This window comes from Miniopterus schreibersii (genome assembly GCF_964146895.1).
Source record: "Miniopterus schreibersii genome assembly, chromosome: 3".
NCBI classification, from domain to species: Eukaryota; Metazoa; Chordata; class Mammalia; order Chiroptera; family Miniopteridae; genus Miniopterus; species Miniopterus schreibersii.
The window spans coordinates 96594287-96618753 of NC_138103.1; the positions used below are offsets into that span (position 1 = coordinate 96594287).

General features: G+C 38.1%; 1 protein-coding gene across 2 annotated transcripts in view; it reads left to right on the forward strand.

Annotated features, from left to right (window-relative positions):
• WDR70 (WD repeat domain 70) overlaps positions 1-24467 on the forward strand; it is a 173240-nt gene that overhangs the window by 25450 nt on the left and 123323 nt on the right. For both annotated transcript variants that reach the window (XM_081133024.1, XM_081133025.1), the window contains 3 exons: positions 4841-4900; positions 9033-9166; positions 21359-21512. In XM_081133024.1, coding sequence (XP_080989150.1) covers positions 4841-4900; positions 9033-9166; positions 21359-21512 — 348 coding nt within the window. The remainder of the gene's footprint in view (positions 1-4840; positions 4901-9032; positions 9167-21358; positions 21513-24467) is intronic.

Consider the following 24467-nt stretch of genomic DNA (forward strand, 5'->3'; position numbering starts at 1 on the left):
TTCAAATCATAAGAATAAGAGCTAAAATATTCATAGAATTTTAGTGTGGTTACCAGAGGGGAGGGAAAGGGGTGAAGGACTGGGTAACAGAGGTGAAGGGAGTAAGAAGTACAGCTCAGTAGTTAACAAAGTAGTCATGGGGATGTAAAGTTCAGCACAGGGAACATAGTAATATTGTAATAACTATGGATAGTGCCAGGCGGGTACTGGAAATATCAGGGGGAACACTCTGATGTATATGATGATCTAGCCACTATACTGTACACCTGAAACTAATACAAAATCATATTGAAAGTAAACTGTAATTGAAAAATTAAAATTTAAAAAAATTTAGGGTGTCAGGAAGTGGTAAGGCATACATTCGTGATAGCTGCTGAAAATAAATGTGTCATTTGATATAAATCCTGTTGGCTTATTACCTGCTATTGTATGATAAACAGAAAATTATCATTTTTGTGTTTATTGACAATCTCATGGAGTTTAAAAACAATATAATTTCTGATAAAATGTAAGAATGAACTATCCTTTTGGAGTTTCTTAGCCCTTACACAAGTATAAAAAGTTATTTAACAGTGTACTCTGAAGTGTTACTGAGAAATGTCCTCCAGGATTGCAGCTTGCCATACGGCATTAAACGGTTTGACGGTAATTTAGAGGTGGTTTGGGAATACTACTAATTGAAGGATTGAAACCAGCTGTGAGAATTAGATAGGAAATTGTATTTTCTTCCTGCAATATTTTAGACTGCATTGGTAACCATTTCCCAAATAGTTTCTGAGAGAAAGTAGCACGCATTTCAGGGTCCTGGTTGGTAATCCCCATTCTCGCCCTCTAACTCCCAGCCTCTTTGTGGCAGATCTGTGTTACTAGGTAGACTTTTTATTATAGGTTATAGTACCATACTGTATATGATATACAGTAAAAAATATATACCATATATAAAAAATTAAATTACTCGTGTTTTTTTTTTGAATCCTCACCCGAGGATATTTTTTCCATTGCTTTTCAGAGAGAGTGGAAGGGAGAGAGAGAGAAACATCAATTGATTGCCTCCTGCACTCATCTCAACCAGGGCTGGGGATTGAGCCTGCGACCGAGGTATGTGCCCTTGGCTGAAATTGAACCCGGGACCCTTCAGTCCAAGGGCTGACGTTCTAACCACTGAGCAAACCGACTAGTTCTTAAGTTACTTTTTAAACTTATGACAACTATATATCCCAGAAAGGTTATTTCTGATTTGCAAGTCTTTTGAAAACACTGTAAAGATGTACGTCAGATGGAATTGCTCATGTTATTCCAGATATGTTTGCTATCGTTGTTACTGGGAATAAACCAAAGAGCCTGGGAAATAATCCTTTGGTTGGCATTTAAAACCAAACCAAAACAAAAACTGGTATCTTTCCTCCTCTTCCTTTATGCTTGGAGCTCTTGTTTTGAATTCTGGTAATAAATTACTTAATTGAAGTCTTGTAGTTTATGGTGTCCCCTGGCAGGGAAATCTTGAAAATATTTTACTGTTATAGCAAATTTTGCACTAAGTCATATTTCAAAGAGTCATTAGTAAAAGTTCTGGAAAAAGAACAGTCACCATCAAGTGATACGCTACCAAAAGATGGATTGCCACTATTTTAGATGATTTAGTTGGGCCAATTATATGAGCTTTTTATGAATTATGCCCTACATGATTTCCAGTAAAACTTTGATTTTAAACGTAAACATTTATTTAAATATTTAATTCACTTCTAATGTAAATACCAAGTTGTTCTGTGTTCTTGTAAGTTTTTTTCTTTAAATGTCAGAAATTGTCTATATATAGGCACATTCTACATTGAATTCAGTGAAATAATTTTTCTTTTTTTTAATGTATCTTTATTGATTTCAGAGAGAGGAAGGGAGAGAGAGAGAGAAAGATAAGTGAGTCATTGATTGGCTGCCTCCTGCATGCTCCCCACTGGGTATCGAGCCTGCAACCCGGGCATGTGTCCTGACTGGGAATGGAACAGCTATCTCCTGGATCATTCAAAAAATGAGCCACACCGGCCAGGCTCAGTGAAATAACTTTCTTCCCTCTTTTTGGTGACAGTGTTTCTGTTTCCTGAGTGATGTAAAAGTGATTAGTTATGAAATGAGACACAGGCCATAATAGATTCTTCTCTAAATGAAACATTTGCCCTCTTCTCCTGTTTCTTGCAAGAATACTTAGCACTTATGCATAAGTTTTTACTGCTTACAAACACTGTCAATTGCAAAGGGAGTAGTGACTTAAATAATTTAATATAGGGGCAGTCTAGAATTCATTTGTTCAACTTTTAAATTTGGAATTTGTGTTGGAATATTGGCATCTTTGAAATAGGTATATGCAGCAGTTTCCAAAACATAATAAACCATACCATAGCCTCTTGGTGTTGAAATAAACTGCAAACTCTCCCACGGTTCTATAGGTTACTGTGAGGTAGTGTTTTGTTCAGTGCCTCTTGGTTCCTGATTGCCTTCTTCAGTGATCTGTGGTGGGAATGGACGACAGTAATCTCTCAGATGCAAACAGCCTCAAGCAAAACTGCCTTCGTTTCTCTACTTTCAACTTTAAATCTGCTTTTAGTCTGGGATATAACCATTTGGTCTTCAGAGGTTTTCACTTTTTAAAAATCTTCACTTATTCCCCCAACTCTCATTTACCAGGCTCCACCTGATGGGATAGCACCTGCTCTTTTTAATGGACATAAACATTAATGTTTGAAGGTAAATTAAAAATTACAACCTAATGTGATCTATAAGGTAGGCTTTAAGCCGTTAATTCATTCCAAAAACTTTTGCGTGTGCCTGCGGTACGGCAGCTGTTTTGTGGATTGGAGATCTAGAGATGATAGTTATACACACAGTTTTTGAGAAGTGTCTATTTTGTGGTTTGGTTAGAGAGTGGAGGGGAGGGAGACAGGTCAAAAATTAGAATGTGTTGAGATAAGTTCTGTGTCAGAGACAAGGAGAGGTTGTCCTAGGAGTACACAGAAGGGTCATTTAACCCAGAGTTTGACATGTTGAGAAATATTTCCCGGAGCAGATCAGATCTGAACCGAGTTGTGAAGGATGAACAGGAGTTAGCCAGGTAAAGGGAGGAGAAGCCTGGATGTGGACTGAGCTAACATGACCAGAGAGAGAGGTGAGTCTTGGAATAAATGGTGGCTGGCATTTATTGAGCACCTGCTTTGTGCCAAACTCTGTATTAGGAGCAGGCGCTATTATCCTCAGTTTGCAAATGCGGAGACTGACAGACATAACTCCCCTGAGGTTATGAGAGCGAATGAGTGGCAGAGCTGAGTTAACACTGTTTCCTCCTCAGAAAAAAGAGTTTTGGAATAGAGGGAATAACTTAGTAGTTGTCATGCTCTGAAAAGTCAGGTGTGCAGGTGAGTTCCGAAGAGTGTCCCGGGGCATTTCCAGTGACTTGTTTATTTAATAATACTTATTGAGAGTCTCTTTAAGTTCCAAGAGCTGTGCTAGGCTCTAGGAATTAAATGACAAGTGCCAAAGTTGCAGAGGTAGAGGGTGGAAGGAAGTAGAGATACTGAGTGGAAACTGTAGTGTGAGGAAACTTGATTGCAAAACAGGAAGCAGTGATGTAGCAGGTTATGTAGGGAGACTGATATGAGTGAGTGAGTGTGTGTGTGTGTGTGTGTGTGAGATATGGGAGGTACTTTAATTGTTTATATGCTGAAGAGAAAGAGCCGTAGTAGGGGAAAGACTGAGCATAAACTAGAACTGGTGATTGATTGATTGGTCAGGGATCCTAAACAGTGAGGGGACTTAGGGACCAAAGTCTTGTCACATTGTACATATTTAAGTATAAGGTAAATTGCAAGATAACGCTAACATGAATGTGTAATGGCCATAGAATTTTAGTATGACTACCCTGCTCTCGGATAATAGAGACTTGACTAACCGAAACTTTTTATTCAAGTGGTCACTGTGACCTTTTATGTTTGTTTTTTGCCACCCATCTTTTCTATTCCTCACTTATTCTGTCCAGACCCCTGTCTGTCATAGCATTTGTTATACTGAATTAGAGTCATTGACGTCTCCCTCTTAGACCGTATACTTCTTAAGAGGCAGGATGAGTAGAGGCTGTGTCTGATGTCACTTAGCATCTGGTATAATCTCCCTTTAATAAACGTTTGTTGAATCACTGAATCAGTGAATGACTCAGTTCCTTATTCATACCATTTTTGAACAGCAGTTTTTGTTCTTTAAAATTTTATGGGTTAAAAGGTATGTATGTATATATCCTGTGCAGAGTTTGTTGTCTTTTATAAATTAAGTACATAAGCACTTTAAGGTATGCCAAAGTACCAATGAAAAGAGGACTTTATATATTTTGGATGCTGAGAGGGCCTTATGGTTTCATACAATCTAGAGCATTTTTTAGTTTATCTTTTTAGAGATTAAAGATAAATTCATTAATAGCTCATAATGATCTATCTAGATATGCAGAAATAAGATACCTTCACACTTTTAACTTTCTGATTTTACTTTTTTAAAGAATAGTTTATTGATTTTTAGAGAGAGGGGAAGGGAGAAAAGAGAAACATTTATTACCTGCCTACTGCACATCCCCTTCTGGGGATCGAGCCTCCAACCTGGGCATGTGCCCTGACTGGGAATCGAACCGGCAAGCTTTCGGTGCAAGGGACAACACCCAACCAACTGAGCCACACTCACTGGCCAGGGTTAATTTCCTGATTTTTTAAAGTTTTGTGTTAAAAATGTCAATGATGCAATTTTTAAAAATTATGTTTCTTGTGAATGTGGTCTGTAGTTCCAATGTCATGGAATTTTCCTTTTTCAGAATCCTGTCCAAAAGATTCCTGACTCTCATGAGATAACGCTAAAGCACGGCACTAAAACAGTAAGTTAAAAATTTTTGATTCTTTCCTCTCAGTAACAGGGCTCTTATAGAACAGTGAACTAATAAGATAACATTTGTATTAAGGCTAATTACACAATCACCTGATAACACAAACGCTGTAGACATTAAGAAAAGGTTATTTTTCTGTTCAGCCAAAATAGCCATTGGGTTTTATTTAAAATAGGAACAATTATTACTGTCATTGTTATTATTGGCTTTAAAACCTCTTTTTCTTTGATATAAGAACATTACAAATGAAAGAAAGAAATGAAACTCAAGTACAGTTTTCTTTTTTATGGCGTGGGAAAATTTCTCATTACTCTTAGCTTTATTTTTATATCAGTAAAAGGCCTGAGTTCATTTTTTAGATGAATGTTGAGATAAGAATTAAACATAAGATAGTCACTCTATTTTATTAATTTGATTTAGATTATTATATTTATTTTATGTAAGGATTAATAACATTTTTGAGATATAAGATGAAATTATATTATTTATTGCAAAACCATTAAAAAATGGTAGTTGAATGAATGAAATCTGCTTATGAATAAATGAAAGAATAAAATTATCTTGCCTTCTCTTTACAATTAAGCTACATTTTTCTAGTTGTCTGACACATAAAGAAGTAAGAAAATACATCAAATAATGAATGTGAAAACATCAATCAATAGAAATAGACCCAGAAATGGCATAAATAATAGAATTAATGGACTTGGATATTAACAGTGGCATTCTCACTAAATTTTTTGGTTTTGAATATATTGTTTTCATGAAAATATGTTAAGATATTATTTTAGATGAAATGAATAATAAATATTTTTAAATGTCTTAATTTTAATTTCTACTATGATAAACACTGGTAACATATAACTCACATAAACAAATGTTTTTTGGGGTCCTCAGTGGATTTTAAAAATATAAAGAGTCTTGAAACCAAGTGTCTGAGAACTACTGCCTTAAGAAATTACTTCCATCTAATTGTTAATATTATATCTAGTTTTTATTAAGTCAGACTTCTCATATTTTTATTCTGAAATTATGATAGTATTTTACCAATATTCACATTTTTTAAGTGTAAGGAAAATAATCATAGACTGTTAGTACTTAAAAGGAAGCTTTCCTACCATTTAGTTTAGTTTTACAACTGATTGTTCATGGGTTTCATATGTCTTACTTAAATATTTCTATTTTTTCAAATCAAATTTTATCTTTTAAAGAAATATTTTAAAAAATACTCTAAGTTATTCTACACATTAAAAGCTAATCAGAACTTCTAGTCGTCCTGTTAGGGTAACTAATTTCTTTTTGTAGCCCTGCCTTTGCCCTGCATGTGTGTGTCAGCATTTTCTCAATATATGGGCCAAAATAGCATCAGTAACTACTGGCTGCTAGGCCTATATGAACGCGCTGCTGTCTTCGGATTCTCCAGTTTGCGTTTGCGTGGCGTTCCCCTCCTCCCCTCACAAGTCATTCTTTGTCGTGGATTGTAGCCTGTTCCTTTCAACAGCGCAGTTCCCAGGAAACCCTGGGTCCAGTGGAACAGTTCTTCCCAAGGAACCCACTTGCAAGTTTCCTTTTTTTAGGCTCTACATTCTTGAGTTCTAAATCACAAATCGCATCCACTTCTCTTTTATTAATATAGTCACATAATGGTAATTCTGTTTCTCTACCAAAGAATGTACACCTGAGGCAGAGAGAGCATTTTTTAGGTGAAGAGCTGCTTTCCTGGTTTCCCTTTGGGCATGTTCTTCCCAGTTTACACTGAACTCCCAATGACACCCATGAAGCTGGGAACTGCAGGGACCAGAAAACCCTTTCCTTTCCCCAGGAGGTCACGGCGAGGATGCCTGCGGCTGGTCATCCCTCCTCCCTGCCTGGCCTCCGCTTGTGGCTCCACAGGGTGGTCATGGGGATGGACTGGGACTTGCTCTTGGGGGCAGGCCTAGGTAGACAAGCCACAGATGAATCTGCAGTTTCGGATTGCACTGTATTGAAGCGGACATTGGTGGGCTGCCTCTTTAATTGTAGCAGGAGGGAAGGATGGGGTGGGCGTGGAGGCAGGTAGGTTTGTAGTTGGTGGTAGCAGAAGTCACTTCTTAGACTTTTAAAGCTACTGGTCATTTTTATTTTGATTGTTGTTTAGGCATAAACAAAATGTTGTTCAGGCATATTGTTAAGACATTGTTCAGGCATAAAAAATGACGTAGTTCTCATTTATATGCTTTCTTTAACATGTTTAGAGTATATATCTAATCTCAACATAATAAGTTATTAATTAACTTATATGTAATTCCCTTATACAGTTGACCCTTGAACAATGTGGGTATTAGGGGTGCCGACCTACACACAGTCGAAATCCATGTATAATGTTTTTTTTAATAATATGATTATACATATATTTTAAATATGTCTTTATTGATTTCAGAGAGAGGAAGGGAGAGGGAGAGAAACAGAAACATCAATGATGAGAATCATTGACCGGCTGCTTCCTGCGCATCCCCTATTGGCGATTGAGCTGGCAACCTGGGCATGTGCCTTGGCTGGGAATCAAACCTGGATTCCCTGGATCATGGGTCGATGCTCAATCACTGAGCCATGCTGACCGGGCTCCATGTATAATTTTTGACTCTCTAAAAACTTATCTTCTAATAGCCTACTGTTGACCAGAAGCCTTACTGATAACAGTCAATTAACACATATTTTGTATATGTATTATATACTGTATTCTTACAGTGAAGTAAGCTAGACAAAAGAAAATGTCATTAAGAAAATTATAAGGAAGAGAAAATACATTTATAGTACTATACTTATTGATAAGTGTGAGTTTAAGTCATCTGTTTACAAGATAAAAAATAATCTGTGTATAAGTGGATCCTCGCAGTTCAAACCTGTGTTGTTCAAGGGTCAACTGTATTCTGAAATCAGTGATTGCAGGTAGTAGGTGAAAGGAGTATACATTATTTTGTCAATATCCGATTTTAATTTCAGGAATTCTGTTGCATTTAGTTACATTTCAAGTAAATTTATTAAGAGAACTGATTTAGATTAGCTTTATATAAAACTTTGATCCTTTTAATGTCTCATATATGTGTGTATATACATACACACACAAATATATATATATATATATATATATATATATATATATATACACATATATGTATATATATGGTAACCACATTAAATATTACTAAATCAGTTCTTTCCTTTTGAGAGGGCCGAAGATCCAGGGACCTCCTGCTTTGAGAAAATGTTAAATGTAGCTCAAGGACAGTGAGTTACTCATTGAAAATTCACATGTAAATTGGATCTAGGAAAGTTCACAGTAAAAGCAATATTATGGAACCAGTATAAGTGCTGTTATTTTGGGAGAGAGGATTTTAAGTTCTGGGCTTTATTTGAATAATTTAGTGATAGAAACTAATGGGTAGTTGATAATAGAAAATTCTTTTAAAAACTAGCATTATAGTTATAAAATGACATGTTTGTAAAATGATAAATTGTAGCAAGATGCAAAATAGGAATGAATGTTCAAATATGAGAGCAAAATAAATTCACTAAAAAATTTTATGCTTGGTCATTAATGTTAGGTAAATTTCATAAAAATAATTACTTAAGGTGACTATGATGAGTCATTTAGCCATGTGCACAAGATTATTTCTACTTTGTCCACTTTGCTAAATAGATTTCTTAAAGTTCCCATTGGCATAACTCATCTTGGTAATTTTAGATTCATGTGTTCTTCATTCAGTGATAAACTATCTTGAAAGATTTTCTCAAAAGTGTTTATTGAAAAAGCTGAATTATTTGTGAGATTTCTACTTATATACTCAAGCAACTTAGTTTATCATGTGGAATTGCAATGATAGCTATTCTGGATACATAGATACCCAGATAAGTTGGGACAAAGCTCGCAATTTGAGAAATTAAAATATTTTTCTTTTTATTATAAACTCATAACACCAAAATCAAATAATAAAGAAGGTGCTGTCCATTCTCACTTATCCGACGTAACAACACTTGCTGGTCTACAGTTCCAATGCCTATAACACGGGAGGTGGGGTTAGAGGAAGGAAATGGGGGTTATAACAGACAGTAGCTTTTCTCCAGTGAATTTTTTTTTTTAAACCAGGTTTCTGCTTTGGGTCTGGATCCCTCCGGTGCCCGCTTGGTGACTGGAGGATATGACTATGATGTTAAGTTTTGGGATTTTGCTGGAATGGATGCTTCTTTTAAGGCATTTCGATCCCTTCAACCCTGTGAATGGTATGTATCGCTCAACTTAATACCCACACATTTAAAGACAGTGCTGTTGTCATTTGAATTCCATCTATAATGGCGTGTACCAAAATGCAACACATTTTTATGACTGAATACCACCCTCAGTATTCAAATGAAAGTAAAATGTACCTTAATTTCTTTCATTTAGTTTCATTGACCTGTGTTTTAAGTCATTTTCTGTCTTTTGTTGTTGTTATTTTAATCTTCACCTGAGGATATTTTTCCCCGTTGATCCTAGAGAGAGAGGAAGAGAGAAACATGGATGTGAGAGAGAAACATCGATAGGTTGCCTCCTGTACGCACCCTGACCTGGGACCAATCTGAAATCTGGGTATGTGCCCTGACTGGGAGTCGAACCTGGGACCCTTAGGTGCATGGGGCGATGCTCTAACCACTGAGAACCTGGCCAGGGCTCACTGTTTCTTTATCGCCAGTGTTTCCGATAGAGGATCCAAAGGCTTGATTATTACTCATGTTTGATCACAGCAGGTGGCATGTATTGTCCAGTTTTTGCCACTATTAGTGACTAGCAGTTAAAGTTGTTTCCTGAATTAGGTTGGAAACATTAATATTATATACTTGAGATAGGCCAGACCTTTGTGGAGAGATACTTTGGTACAATGTAAATATTCAGATTCTTGCTGTCTCTTCCTTTAATAATTTTATTATCCATTGATCATTTGTACCTTCATCAGTTATCTCAGTGAGGGTTGCAAGTTGGTGATCTTCTGATTCTATTATTTCATCTATGTTTGTTGGCTGACATTTTTCTAAAAGAGCTTTTCCTCATTAACCAGTATGATTGTTTATTTTGAAATACAGTTTGTACTGGACAAGCAGGGTAACTGCTTAGTTATTTCCCTTTAGTTACCCATTTTCAGCTTAAGGGTTAGTGGTGATAAATGAGTTGTTGCTGTCATTGGTGGTGTTGGTTTTCTTTTTTTTTTTTTTGCCTTTTCTGAGCATCAGTATTTATGATTTTAGAATTTTCATGTGTTTCAGTCAATTGCAGTCATTATTCTTTTTGATGTTTAAATTGTCCCAGATTTGGCCAGTGGGAGTCCCTGATTGCTCTATGGTTTCAACACGACCTCATTAGTCTTTAAAAGCATAATTATTTTCCTGCATGACATGATGTAGGCTTCCTGGTACATTCCTTTCCGAGTCCTGGAGTCAGCATGTCCCATGGAGGCCTGTGTGTTTTTTAGTGGAAATGGTATTTAGAGACCAAATCTGGATGTTACACATGTTCATTGAAATTGGGGTATTATTGTTTCTTGGCCTTTCCAGTGGAAAGAGGTGGTGAATATGGGTACATGTGTGTGCATGTGTGTATATTTAAACAACAGGAGCATTCCTGGCAGGCGTGGCTCAGTTGGTTGGAGAATCGTTCCGTGCACTGAAGGGTTGCCAGTTTGATTTCTGGTCAGGGCACAAGCCCGGGTTTTGGGCTCAATCCCTGGCAGGGGCGTGCAGGAGGCAGCCAATTGCTGTTTCTCTCTGATCAGTGTTTCTCTCTCTTTTTCTCCCTGTCTCTCTCTAAAATCAATTAAAAAATTATTTTAAAAATATATCTTTATTGATTTCACAGAGAGGAAGGGAGAGGGAGAGAGAGAGAGGGATAGAAACATCAATGATGAGAGGGTCGTCATTGATCGGCTGCCTCCTGCACGCCCCCAATCGGAGATCGAGCCCGCAAGTTGGGCATGTGCCCTGACCAGGAATCGAACCGTGATCTCCTGGATTTTAGGTTGATGCTCAACCGCTGAGCCACACCTGGGCAGACTAAAATCGATTTAAAAATTTTTTAAAAATTTAAAAAATAAATGACAAGATCATATTGATATTTCCATTTCAAAATTTTAGTATATTTTTTAATTTACGGAAAGCTGCAAAGTTAATCCAGAATTCAGGTATACCCCTAACCAGTTTCTTTAACTGTTAACATTTGACATTACCATTCTACATTTGTGACAACTAAACCAATATTGATACAGTACTATTGAATAAACTCCAAACTTTATTTGGATTTCACTTTTTTTTTTACTAATATCCCTTCCAAGGTACCACATTGCATTTAGTCTTCATGATAGTTTCTGTCTTCCCTCGTTTCTCATGACCTGGACAGCTCTGAGGTGTCCTGGTCAAGTCTTTTGTAGAACGTCCCTCGATTTGTTTTTTATGATGCCTTTCTCATGGTTAGAGGGGGGCTGTGGGTTTGGGGCTGAATATGACAGGTGAAGTGCCCCTCTTACCACATATCAGGGGTCCACGCTGTCCTGTTTGTAAGTGTCTCCACTGTAACGTTACTTTTTCCTCTCCTTTCTATATGCTGATTCTTTGGAAGCAAGTCAGTAAGTGCTGCTCACACTTGAGAGAGTTGAAAAATTAAGCTTTGCTTCGTGAGAAAGTGGTATTTACATAAACTACTTGAAATTCATCTATAAGGAAGAATTGTCTCTTTTCCCCACATATTTATTTATTTAGTCAGTTTTTTTCCTACCAGTGTCGACTACTGGCTATTTATTTCATACCTTGGGTTGTAAGCCAATATTAATACTATGTTACTTATTTTGTTGCTCATGTTATTTCCTTTGTGGCTATTGGGAGCTATTTCAGTTTGGCTCTTATATTCCTTTCTTTGACATCCCTCTTTTCTATTCTTTTTTTTTTTTTTTAGTACTTCCTTACTTTTTGGTACTATAAGATGCTCCAGACTCATGTTATATTTTTTCCTGCCCAGTCCTAGAATCAGTCAGATTTCTTAGGAGAATGGTATCAGAGAACAAGAGCTAGGTTTTCGATGTGCCTGTTGCTCTTGGGGTATCACCGCTTTTCTCAGACAACAGAGCTAGAAGTATATGCATGTATATGAACCTGTGTATACACTAGATCTAGAATTGTTTCTGTATTCTTTTGCATCTATTTTAAGCTAAATAGATGCTCATACTCAAGTCTCTGACTAATCCAGTACATGTTGGTTCACTCTAGGCTTCTGTCTCCTTCCTCCTTGAAAACCTCCAACCTTCCAACAGTGAGAACGTGACTCCTACCACCCATCTGGATATGTATTTTGTTGTTGTTTTTTTAAAAATATATCTTTATCGATTTCAGAGAGAGGAAGGGAGAGGGAGAGAGAGACAGAAACATCAATGATGAGAGAGTCATTGATCAGCTGCCTCCTACATGTCCCCCGCTGGGAATTGAGCCTGCAACCCAGGCATGTGCCCTGACTGGGAATCGAACTGAGATCTCCTGGATCCTAGGTCATGCTCAACTGCTGAGCCAGGCAGTATATGTATTTGTTTAAACCCAGTATATATGTAATACAGTTTCAGAATTGTGAATCTGTATCCCTGTTCCAATTTAAATTTAACCTTGCAGAATGTTTACTTAATGTCTTTGATTTTTGTGCTCAGATTCAGAGATAGGACATATTCTTGAGAAAGGACTTACTGGTCAAGACCAGAGGTTGGCAACATTTTTCTGTGAAGGGTCTCATAGTAAGTATTTTAGGCCTTCTAGGCCACAAACGATCCTTTAGGATTTATCCTATGTGCCTGTCTATATTATTAATGTTAAATTAGGTTCACGTTAATTTTTTAAATAAAGAGAAAAGTGCAATGTAGGTATTTACATTTTCTTTGTTCAATTTCATAGTCTTTATTTTGTTAGCTCAGTGTTCCAGTTTTTGATTCTGACATCCAACATATGAATGACCAGTCCCTGTTATTTGCCAATTGCCAATTTGGTAATTGTGTAATAAGTTGTCATTCAATTGATGACTGTTGAACGTGGCAGTCAGACTTTGATATGCCCTTAGAAGCCTTTCTTTATCTTTACATCGATCTGTTAAACAACTTTTTAAGTTATTCACCCATATGAGAATCCATGCATACCTATAACTCAGCTAAATTCTTCCATAGCTTTTTTGTCACCCATCTGCATTTTCATCTGCCAAGAAAATTTGAGGGAATTTGTTGACTGTCTTAAAGATATAAAGGCACAGGATGCTGTTTTTAGACCATCTCCTCACCTGAAATAGCAGATGTCAGAATTTGGCCGATATCCAAGAGGCAGCATTATGGTGAACAAGTGGGTGTCAAGAGGCATTTACACACAAAGGAGCCCTTAGCCATTCAGGAGGGGAGGCAGCCATCCTAAGTATGAGTGAGACGAGTAAGGCGGTGTGGATTTGGGGTACCTCCCACGAATTTCTCCAGAGGACTCTGGTGCTGCCATATTTTTTACCTTGTTCTCGCTCCCCTGGGACACTTTAAAAAGATGTTAAATGGTTCCTTGAGCTACCATCATGAAAATCAGATTTTTAAGAAGTGCTTTTCTTTTGTTGTTGCTCAACCTCTTTGTGATGCATCTTCCATTTTTGGTATTTTGAAGTCTGTTTAATAATTTGTTTTGGACTTTTGCCCAGCATCCATATTAGATTTGTAGATCTCTAGTTTCTAAAGTTTTCCTTTGTCCCAGTTTAGTGAAAATCAGTACCACATTTTCTCTCATCCAGTCTGCTAGTCATCTATTATTTTCTCTCTGTTTCCTCACAGATTCTCAGTAATTACATGCATAGGTTTGAGTCAGAATCCTTGCCATCACAAACCCTTCCTTCAGGTGTATCCTCTGTACAAGAAAAAATGTAGATGGAGTAAAATTTTTCATAAAATATTAAAGACTTTTTGGATTACTTAGGTAACCCAAGTTAAGAATTCTCTTTTACCCACTTAAAAATGGCTAGATACTCTCAATTTCCTCTTTTTAAAGCATTTTAAGGATTACATGTTATTTTCTCATATAGAAATGAAAACATTACAGGTAAAACTAAAGGTCTTTCTTTCTTATCTTCATTTTAATTTCTTTCCTAGGTGTTATTACTGTTGTCGTTATGGTATATACTCACTGGGGTTTTTCCATGCAGTTATCAACAAATATTTGTACCTATCAAAGAACAGTGTATACTTTATTTTGTCTTCATAAGTGATATCAGATGGTTGTTATTTCATCATTTGTTCTTTCCATTTAACAATATTGCTTGGAGATTTTTTTAATTTATTTTTTAATATATCTTTATTGATTTCAGAGAGAGAAAAGGAGAGGGAGAGAGAGAGATAGAAACATCAATGATGAGAGAGTCATTGATCGAGCCCCCAACCGGGCATGTGCCCTGACCAGGAGTCGAACCCCGATCATCTGGATCCCAGGTCAACACTCAACTGCTGAGCCACGCCTGGCCAGGCTGCTTGGAGATTTTTAATACCACTACATGTACTGTATTCTTTCTAAGTGTCGCATAGCACACCATGTGAAACTTACCCTCATTCAGTGGTTTTGAAACTTAATAGGCATCAGAACCGTCTGAAGGGCTGGTTAAAATGTGGAATGCTACACCTCACTTTCAGAGTTTCCAATCCTTTGGGTCTGGTGTGGTCCAAGAACTTGCATTTCTAACAAGTTCCCAGGTGCGGTGTACCTGGTCTGAGAACACACTTTGAGAACCACTACACTTATTAGCTATATTCTCATTGGTGGACTTCAGCATTATGCCCACTTTTGCACCACTACATATAAATGATGAAATGATTATCTTTGTACCACTGAGTGTTTCTCAAGAACAGAGAGCAAGAAGTGAAATGCCTTTTGCGCACATTTTAAAGTTTGTACATTGTCAGATAGCCCTCTTTTGTTTATTTCTCTTTTAAAATGCTACGTGGGTTTATCACTGGGAGAAGGGTGGCAGCACAGCTATGTGTTTTGCTGTCTGTGCATGAACTGACTAACGCATTCACAGTGGCCACGTGGTGACAGACTTGGGAAGAAGTGGGGGATTGCTCATTGATCAGGTTGCACATCTGCTACTTATATAGTGATTTTTGGACTGGAGCTAGCAGCAAAGTTTTGTACTTTATTCACTCAGTTAATATACTGTAGTAACTAAAATTGGAACTATAATGTTGGGGCCTGCTATTATTTATATAACTGAAATTCATGCATACCAGAACCATGCAAAGCTAGGATTTCTGGTATTTGACATGAGAAAATACAAAAGAAATTCAATTATACATATAGAAACAGTTTCTTTATTGTGGAAGATAAATTATATCCCTCTATTCTGATCTTTTGGTCTGCTGACAGATCAGCAAATTAAGGATTAGTTTAGAGATTTATTAAGACAGGTGTTTTGCTTTAATTTCTGGGATAATTTAGTCAACCAAATGTGGTGTAATCAGATGCAACATAATTTCTTACACATTTTTATAAATATTGGTCTAAGTATTGATTGTGTATTAATTATACTCACTTTTGAGAAAATTTTTTGCAGTTTTTATTATTATATGATTTTCAACAGTTTGTTAGTTATTTTTGTCAAATGTTCAACATTTTCATGTGGATGAATTCTACCTTTTTTCATCAGGTGCTTTTTGCTTTAAGCAGTCTCTATTTTTTTTTTGTTTGCCTTACAAATGTTAAAATGAATTTCCATTTTAGAATTTCTTGCTGTTTTAATTTGGTACCTTATTGTTTTTAATGAACATTTAAAAAAATCACAGTTAGTCCTGGCCAGGTGGCTCAGTTGGTTGGAGCATTGTCCTATGCATCAAAGGATTGCGGTTCGATTCCTGGTCAGGGCACATACCCAGGTTGCAGGTTCCGTCCCTGGTGGGGCGCCTACGGGAGGCAACTGATGGATGTTTCTCTCTCACATCAATGTTTCTCTCTCTCTCTCTCTCTCTGACTCTCTCTCTCCCCCTCCCCTACCCCATCCCTTTCCTCTCCATAAAATCAATAAACATATCCTTAGGTGAGGGTAAAAAAGTCACATTTATTCAGGTATAATTTATATACAGTATAATCCATTCTTTTTAAGTTCTAGGGGTTCTGAGAAATGTAGACATACTACCAACAGCACAATCAAATTATAGAACACTTTCGATATCCCTCAAAGCTCCTTCTAGCCACTTTGCAGTGAGTCCCTTGTCTTGACCTCCAGGCCATCACTGCTCTGATTTTGTTGTTACCTCTTTTTATTGCTGTGTAGTGCTCCCTTGTGTGAATATATGACAGTTTATCTGTTCATCAATTGACAGACATTTTGGTTGCTTCCAGTTTTTAGATATTACAAATCAAGCTGCTGTACATATTTCCATAGAGGTCTTTTGATGGATAGATGTTTTAATTTTGTTGGGCAAACATGAGTGAGTTGCTGTGCCGTATGGTATGTGTGTGTTAACTTTGTAAGGAATTGCCAAACTTTTCCTGGTGACACACAGGCTGAATAGGTTCTTATATCTCTTATGTCCTTAAATATAATATTTTGTAGCTCATGGACTGAGCCTGTGGTCTGGGGGATTGCCCAGGGCCTGGGTCTGAGAGTAACCCTTACAGGGGAGTCTCCTCCCTGTGGTGGATGCTCTGTTTCAGGGAGCTGTTCTGTTAGGTTTCTGACTGGTTGGCACATCTTTGTTTTGTCAACTCTTGTGTCATCTTTTGAACATTCTTTTCAGCTGCCAGCTGTCTAGTGTGGTGACTGTTTCCATAAGGGCAGCCTTTCTACTCTGAGAACCTACTACCCTAGGAATTCATGGTTTGTGGGATATTTTCACATGAGGCTGTTGTGCCCTTTGGGGAGGTGTTTTTCTAATCACTGTGGTCCTTTTCTAACAAGTTTTCTGAATGGTTTCTACCTTTCATTTTCCAATTCTGATGTTTCTCCTCTCAAATAATCTCAAGGACACCTTGGGAATGAGGAAGTAGTAACAATAGTAACTCCTGGTTTCACAAGCTGTGCGAGGTGCCGTTATGTGTACTGTTTTCAGGCCACTCATTCCTACAAGTGTGATTTCTCCTGGCCTTTCAGTGGAGGAAACCAGGACTCAGTGAGGCTGCCCAGCTCGTACATGAACTCTGTGTCTCGACAGCTCTGCATGGTGCTGCCATCTAGTCCCGTCCACTGACTCCAGAGAAACGGGGAGACCAAGGCTCGTGGGCCGAAAGGCCTGCTCATCGCCCCACAGCTAGTTAGCAGCAGAGCGAAGACTCAAGTCCCTGGCCTCCTGACTCACATTCCGGTGCGCTTTTCACTGCATCAGGACACCTTGGCTCCTGAGCCCCAAGTGACAGCCCCAGACAGCTGTGTTTATCTGTCTTGCATGTCTCGGCTTGTTTTGCTAGCGGAGCAAAAACTACTTAAAAGGATCCTCAATCTTCACCTTTCCACTCCCCGCCACTTACACTCAGAGACTCCCCCTTGCCCCATGAATAACTTCACAGAAAGAATTGTGCAATGTCACTAAGCCTTCCCCTGGTGGCAGCTACTCCCTGAGAGAACATTCACTTCCTCGTGGCTCTAGTTGACTGTCAGGATTGGCTTTCCCTCGCTTCTCTTTGATCGGAATCTTAGTTGTTTAGGCAGGAATTTGAGAAGCAGATGTTACACCCCTTGAACAAGCCCTTTAATTCTCCTTAGTACTGTGTCTAATGACGCCTAATCCTGGCCTTTTAACTCCGTGGCGAGCAGAATTAAGAGCGAAGTGGGCCAGGAATGGCGAGCTTTAATGCTGAACATTCTCTTTCATGTTGGCAGAGAGAGTAGTGAAAACAGTGAGACAGAGGGAAACACTGGGTTTCCTATACAGCTAAAAAGGAAAGGCAAGTATCAGCGCAGGGATCTCTGAGATTTTGTGTTTCCCTCCAAATGTAGACAGAGCAATTGGTAGAACAGATAGCCCAAGACATGGAGCCTTGACTTCCCCATCATCTTAAATTTCACTTTGTGTTTTTAGACTTTCCTTCCCCTTTGGAAATGAATATGATTCACCAGAAAAAAACCCCAAAGTAATCACTTATTGTACTTGATAGTACAATAGTTAGTGAAGAAAATTAAGGCTTCCCTGAAATGAAAGTACTGTAAACAAAGATATATCCTGTGAACTAGCTGGTTCCTTCTCTTCCTACTTTATAAGACTTTGATTTTGCAGTCTGAACTATCTAATTATCAAAGAGCTGAGCTGTTTGTTTATATATAAAAATATTGGACTAAACAGCCTATAATTTTCTCAGTTCCTAATTAATTGCTTGGAATTTGGTATATCAGTCAGGGTCTGATTAGGAGAGAGAAGTCACCCAGTAATTTGAACAGGGAAGGTTTATAATACAGGATTACTAACCATAACAGGGGATTGGAGTAATGAGGGATTGGCTAGTAAAAAGTAAAGAAAACTCTAAAGACTATAGGAATAGCAGATAAAAGGAACAGCCACTACCCCTAAGGGAGAGGCCCCCAAGACTGAAATCCGGGCCTCATATAAGAGGGCAAGGCTGTGGCTCACTGAATGATAAAGAGGTTATTGTGTAGCTGTGACAGCAGAACTCACCAGACACCTTTAATTAGTAAAGCAGGCAACAAAGTCACAGGTGTACCTGCAAGTTTCAGATGCTTTTATATCACATTGCCATTGTAACAGATACATGGAAATATATATGTACTGTATGCTCTTCGTTGCTTTGGAATTAGAGTAGTTATTAGACCTGCCTGAGGTGTAGTTACTTGGTATATAGAAACCCATACAGTATGTCACAAATTTTAAAAATATATTTTTATAGTTATATACTTTATAACTGGTTCCTACTGTATACCTAAAATACTTTTAAAATGTGTTTTAAAAACATAATAAAAGGGATCCACAGACTTCAGAGTACAAAATGGTCCAGGCACAAGAAAAGGTTCTCTACAACATAGGTCAGGTTGTGTCATTCCTCATTCAAAGCGCGCCAGTGGGTTTTCTCTCATTTTTCTGAGAGAGTAAACGCCAAGCACCTTGCAGTGGCTTAAATGGCCCTCTGTGACCTACACCACCTCACTTGCTGCGTTCTGACCGTGTCTCCAACTCCTGTTCCTGCTCACTGTGGTACAGCCACATAGGGAAAATGCCAGGCACACTTTTGCTGCAGGCCCTCTGTAGTAGCTGCTGAACGCGCCTTCAGAGTATCTCTGTTGCCTCTTCCCTCCCTCACTTGGCAGCCCACTCAATCACTTCTTGACCACTTGATTTAAAACTTTTATCCCTGCCCCTGGTGCACACTGTCTGTTTTGCCTGTTCTGTTTCCCACCATACATTTATGATAGCTTTTCATATTATGTATTTTAGTTATTCATTAGTTCAGTACTGATTTTGGGAGGGGGGCTCTCTGTAGCCTGTGGTGGACCTCATTGGTAGCATTGGCTGGCTCAGCTTTGGAGAGCTGATCTTGGTCCCCTCATAATTTTCATCCTTTCTCCCGGGGCTCCTTCATTTTTATGCCTATTGCATTAACGATGGGGTAGATGGTGACATTGCTTGGTTGTTCATGACCTCTTTTGAGGTTGATGCTATCTGGGATTAACATGTGACACAGAGAGCTTCATACTCAGTGTCCACGTTCATGTTCATCCACATGCATCTTCCCAGCATCTCCTTGTCTCCATTTCTTGATCTTTTCCAGGGTTTCTCTCTCGTTCTCTGGGTAGCATGTTTCTTATCAACCTACTTGTTACTTCTTGCTCACCTGATTCAGTTAATATGATGTCATGGAGATCATGAACCAGAATGAATTTCTTTGGATCGCTCAGCTGGGCCAGGTCCCTTGGGACTATGTTAGGACAAAGTGCCAGAAAATTAACACAGCGCTGGTTCGAGCATGTAAACACATGCTGCTGCAGGTCGACGTGGAAGCAAACTGCTTTAGGTTGTCCTGCCTAACAGAAGTAGAAAGACACACTGTAGAGCAGGTCAGTGGCTGCGTACTGCTCTGCTGACGGAGACCATACCCCATCTTTATAAGCTGCTGAAGAGGATGTCTGGCTTTCACACTACAGTATAGTCTTTAATGGGTGATTAATCATCTTCAGCCTTTCATTGTCTTCATTGTATTGATTTTCCTTAGCAGTAGCTATCCAGTTCTATAATCATTTTGCTACTTTTCCTGTACCTCTCAAATGCCTGAAAAGTTGCTCTAGCCTGTACCTTTCATTTCACCAACAAAATTTAGAAATTGCCATTGTACTACTACAGCGTGTCAGGGACCATATGCCATCAGTTATAGTGCCTCATTGCTAGCCAGTCGGTGATTGATACCTCTCTGAAATCACAGCACTTGGGAGTCAACTCCATAGGACCACTTTTGATACCAACTCTGTCAGGTCAGGTTCCCCCAGAACATACTTTGAAACTTCAGGATTTGCATGCGGGAGACTTGTTGAGGGGTGCTTCTGGGATCAACTCCCATGAGAGAGGGTGCAAGGGAAACAGCATTAAGAAGATGGGGAAGTTGAACTGCCATCTAATTGCAAGAGCAGCCGCATCTGATCCAGCAGGGAGAGCTGAAGCTAGAATAACCCTTCCAAGATATCCCACATTGAAACAGAGGGCTGGACTATTTTACTGCTCGTCAACCAGTCATTGGGTGTGGGCTGCTTTGGAGTGGTAACATAACCTTGGGTGAGGGAGTTCTCTGCAACTTAGGGAAGTTCCTGAGGGTTCAGTTGTTAACCACCAGCAGGCCAAATCCTGGAAGCTAGGGGAATGGGTACTTTGGTCCTGAAGGGGTAGATCTGGGTGGCACACCAGAATGTTCACCACAGCCACAATGGCAAGATCCGTTTTAGTGGAGTGGTGAGGGTAGAAATAAAGACGAGATGAAGACTTACTGAAACAGCTTACCTGTCAGGGGAGCAGAGAGAGGATAGAAGTACCCAAGGATACGGGAAAGGATGGATCCAGCGTGTAGGTAGCAGATTCACCTCTTGCAGGAAGTGGTCCATTTCCAATATTGTAACCAAAGAGAAGGAGGAGGAGTTCAGGTGCAAGTACATTTATAACATTAATGGAAGGGAGTTGAAGCAGCTCTTATTTGTTTCTTCTGGGAAAGAGCAGGAAGAATCGACAGCTGGAAGGGGAAGTTGGTTGGGTTAAAGATTTAAAGTGAGTAGAGAAGATTTTAATAGATTGCTTTGGATGGTGGGAGGAGAGAACTGGCAGGATAGCCACTGGTGGTGAGGGCACATTTGAGGATTTTGTAGAATTATCAATTTGTGCCGTTGTCTGACTTTTTCTCTTACAGTACTTATTGTGGTTAAAGTATAAACATTATGCTCAGTTCTTACCAGACTTTTCTTTTTCTTTTGCATAGCCATCAGATCAAGTCATTACAGTATAGTAACACAGGAGACATGATTCTTGTAGTATCTGGAAGCTCTCAAGCCAAAGTGATTGACAGAGATGGTTTTGAAGTAATGGAATGTATAAAAGGAGACCAGTATATTGTGGACATGGCCAACACCAAGGTAAGCATTAAACAGAATATTTTAGTGAATTTAATTAATTCAGCACACATTTATTAGCAATTTGTTTGAGTTGCTATAATTCACGCAAAAGTTAGTATCTTGTTTTAAACAATTTATTCTCACAATTCTGTGGCTTGACCAGGAAGTTCTTCTGCTTCATATAGTGTCAGCTGGGGCACTAGGATAGTTATAAAGTCCAAAATGGCCTCATGCAGATGGGTTTATGGTTGGTGCTCTAGCCCTTGGCATCGCTTTCTCTCTCCCACTTCCCCCTCCCTTTGGTTTTCACGTGTCTAGTTTGGCATTTCTCAGTGTGGTAGACTTAGTGGGGTTTGACTTCTTGCTTGATGACTGGGTTCCATGAAGGGAGAACATGGAAACTTTGGATTCCTTAAGGTCTGTCTTCAAGTCTTGTGTAACATCATAGGGACAGTCCAAATTTGGGGAGAGAGGAGATAGACTGTACTGTTTGGTGTGTGAATGTCAAGATCACATTTAAATTTTTGCATGGGGTGGGAGATATGGATACAGCCATCTTTGGAAACAGTCTACCAAAAACCTACCATGTACTAGGCTTAAGGACAAGAAGGAAAGAGGGTCTCATCAACCTTTTCTATATAAAGATTTTTAGTAGGATAATGATGTTTAAAAATTAATATGTAAGCATATCAAATATCAATTAACTATAGCCACAATAATGCTATAAAACATAATGGCTTATTTATAGTTGCTAATATATATTTGGGTCAGCTACTCTTGGCTGGGTTTGGCTTTAAGCTGCAGATAGAGTCTAGGTCTGTTCATGTCTCTCTCTGTTCTTCCTTACACCAGAAGACTGTGTGAGGGCATGTTTTTCTCATGGTGATGGGAGAAACACAAGAAGGAAACTCAAACTCTGGAAGCACATTTCAAGCCTTTGCTCATATCGTGTCCTTGAATATTCCACTGACCAAAGTAAATCACATGACCATGGGGAACATCAGTACAGTGCAGAAATATGTCTGGTCTCTATTGAGAGGAACTGTAGTATCACTTGTGAAAGATTGTGGACGCAGGGAAGGTTGATGGATTGGGAACAATAACATAATCTACCACAGATACAGTAAAATGTCAGTGGATATGACTGATGCAGAATTTTGAGCCTTCATTTTAATTCTGACTTTTATTCTTTCTCCCTCTGTCTAGTACCTTTTCTAATTCACTAATCCTCATGGTTTGTGCTTATCTCAAAATCTTATATGAAATTTATTGTCTAAGAAAATACAGTTTATTCTCATTACTCATGGTTTCTGTATTTGCAGACTCACTTGGTAAAATTATTTTGTAACTCCAAAGTCAGTGCCCATGGCACTTCCATGGTTATTTGCAGATGGGCACTTACACAGAACAACAAAAAAGAATTTGAACGAGATGGTCCTCTACCTTCTTGTTTCAACCCTCAGACTGTAATCAATGTCCTTTTTGTCATCTATTTAATGCTATGTTTTTCTTATTTTTGTGCTTCTTGTTGGTGATTTTGCTGTTTAAAATCACCCCTAAGTGTAGTCCTGTCTAGTGTTCCTTAGTGCAAGAAGTCTGTGATGTGCCTTCCAGAGAAAGTACCTATGTTAGATAAGCCTTGTTCAGGAATGAGTTATAGTGTTGTTGACTTTGAGTGCAATGTTATATCAAATTTACATATATATATAAAATAAGGTGTCATTAAACACAAACATACATAAGACAAAGTTATGTATTGATTGGTTGATGAATATATGATCAGAGTATTTCAGGAACCTAGCCCTGTTTTCAATAATTCAGTGTTTGCAGAACTTTATAGACCATAACTACTGTGAGTAATGAGAATTGACTGTAATTTATTTTAGGTGCTCTGGTTAAGCTATTAGAATAAATTAGTACAGTATGTTTCAAACTGCCCTCTGTTGAACCCTGTTGAAGTGCCTCTCAGCCCTAATGAGGATCACAATCTGATGCCTTTTCTTTTGTTTGTTGACTGTTTTTTGAGCATTCAATATGTGTTAGATGACTAAACAGAATTCAGATATAATTTAAACATAAAATTATATACAATTATAATGGTGGCTTGAATGTTATTTTTCTTTCTATGTATTCCACTAGAGTTTCTCATTCCCTTCCCCTTAAAATCATTGCCGTAGGGATTCCACCAAAAATGTTATTTTGAGGGTGATGGTGGTAAGGAAGTAAAGCAAATGGGTTTCCAGATCACTGCTCTGGTCTTAAACTCAAATAGTTCTGTTTACCTCCGTTTTATTTGAAGCTTCAGGGAATCCAAAACTTTATTTAAATGACTGGGTTGTGAAAATGAAAACTTTAAAAACTCCCATTTAATTTAGTCTTTTATTAGTTCTTGCTTACGATAGATACCTTTTCTTAAAATGTGTGAGGAAGACCCCCAAAATTCAGTAAAATAAAAAAGTGTGAGGAAGAGTGGTTTTTGCCAGCCTCTCAGCTCTTCTTAATGATTGCAGTCACTCAGGGTTTCTTAAATTATAAAAAGACTAAACTTCGTTGATTTAGGTTTTATCCAAGAAAATTTCAAAAAGAAAGTAATCTGGTTGGGTCTGTGTCTGGCTATTTCTACAATCTCAGACTTATACATGTAGTATATATAGTGAGATAATTAGGAAATAGGATAAGATGGATAAACAAATCTAGGTAGGAATACAGGAAATTAAAATACTATTAATTACCAATATGTAAAATGCTTATGTTGTACTAGGCTATAACTTCCCCCACCTGCCTAATATTATCATGGTTAATATTTACTCTCTTCATTTCCCAGAAGCAAATATAATTAATTGATTATTTACTCGTCTGGGAAATGTTACTGATATTCTTAATTTTAGTCTTTGGCTTGGATGGTGGGTTTTGGAAATGCAAGAATTATTTGAAAGCAGTAAATTTCAGGGACACTTTTTTTCTTAACTTTTTAAC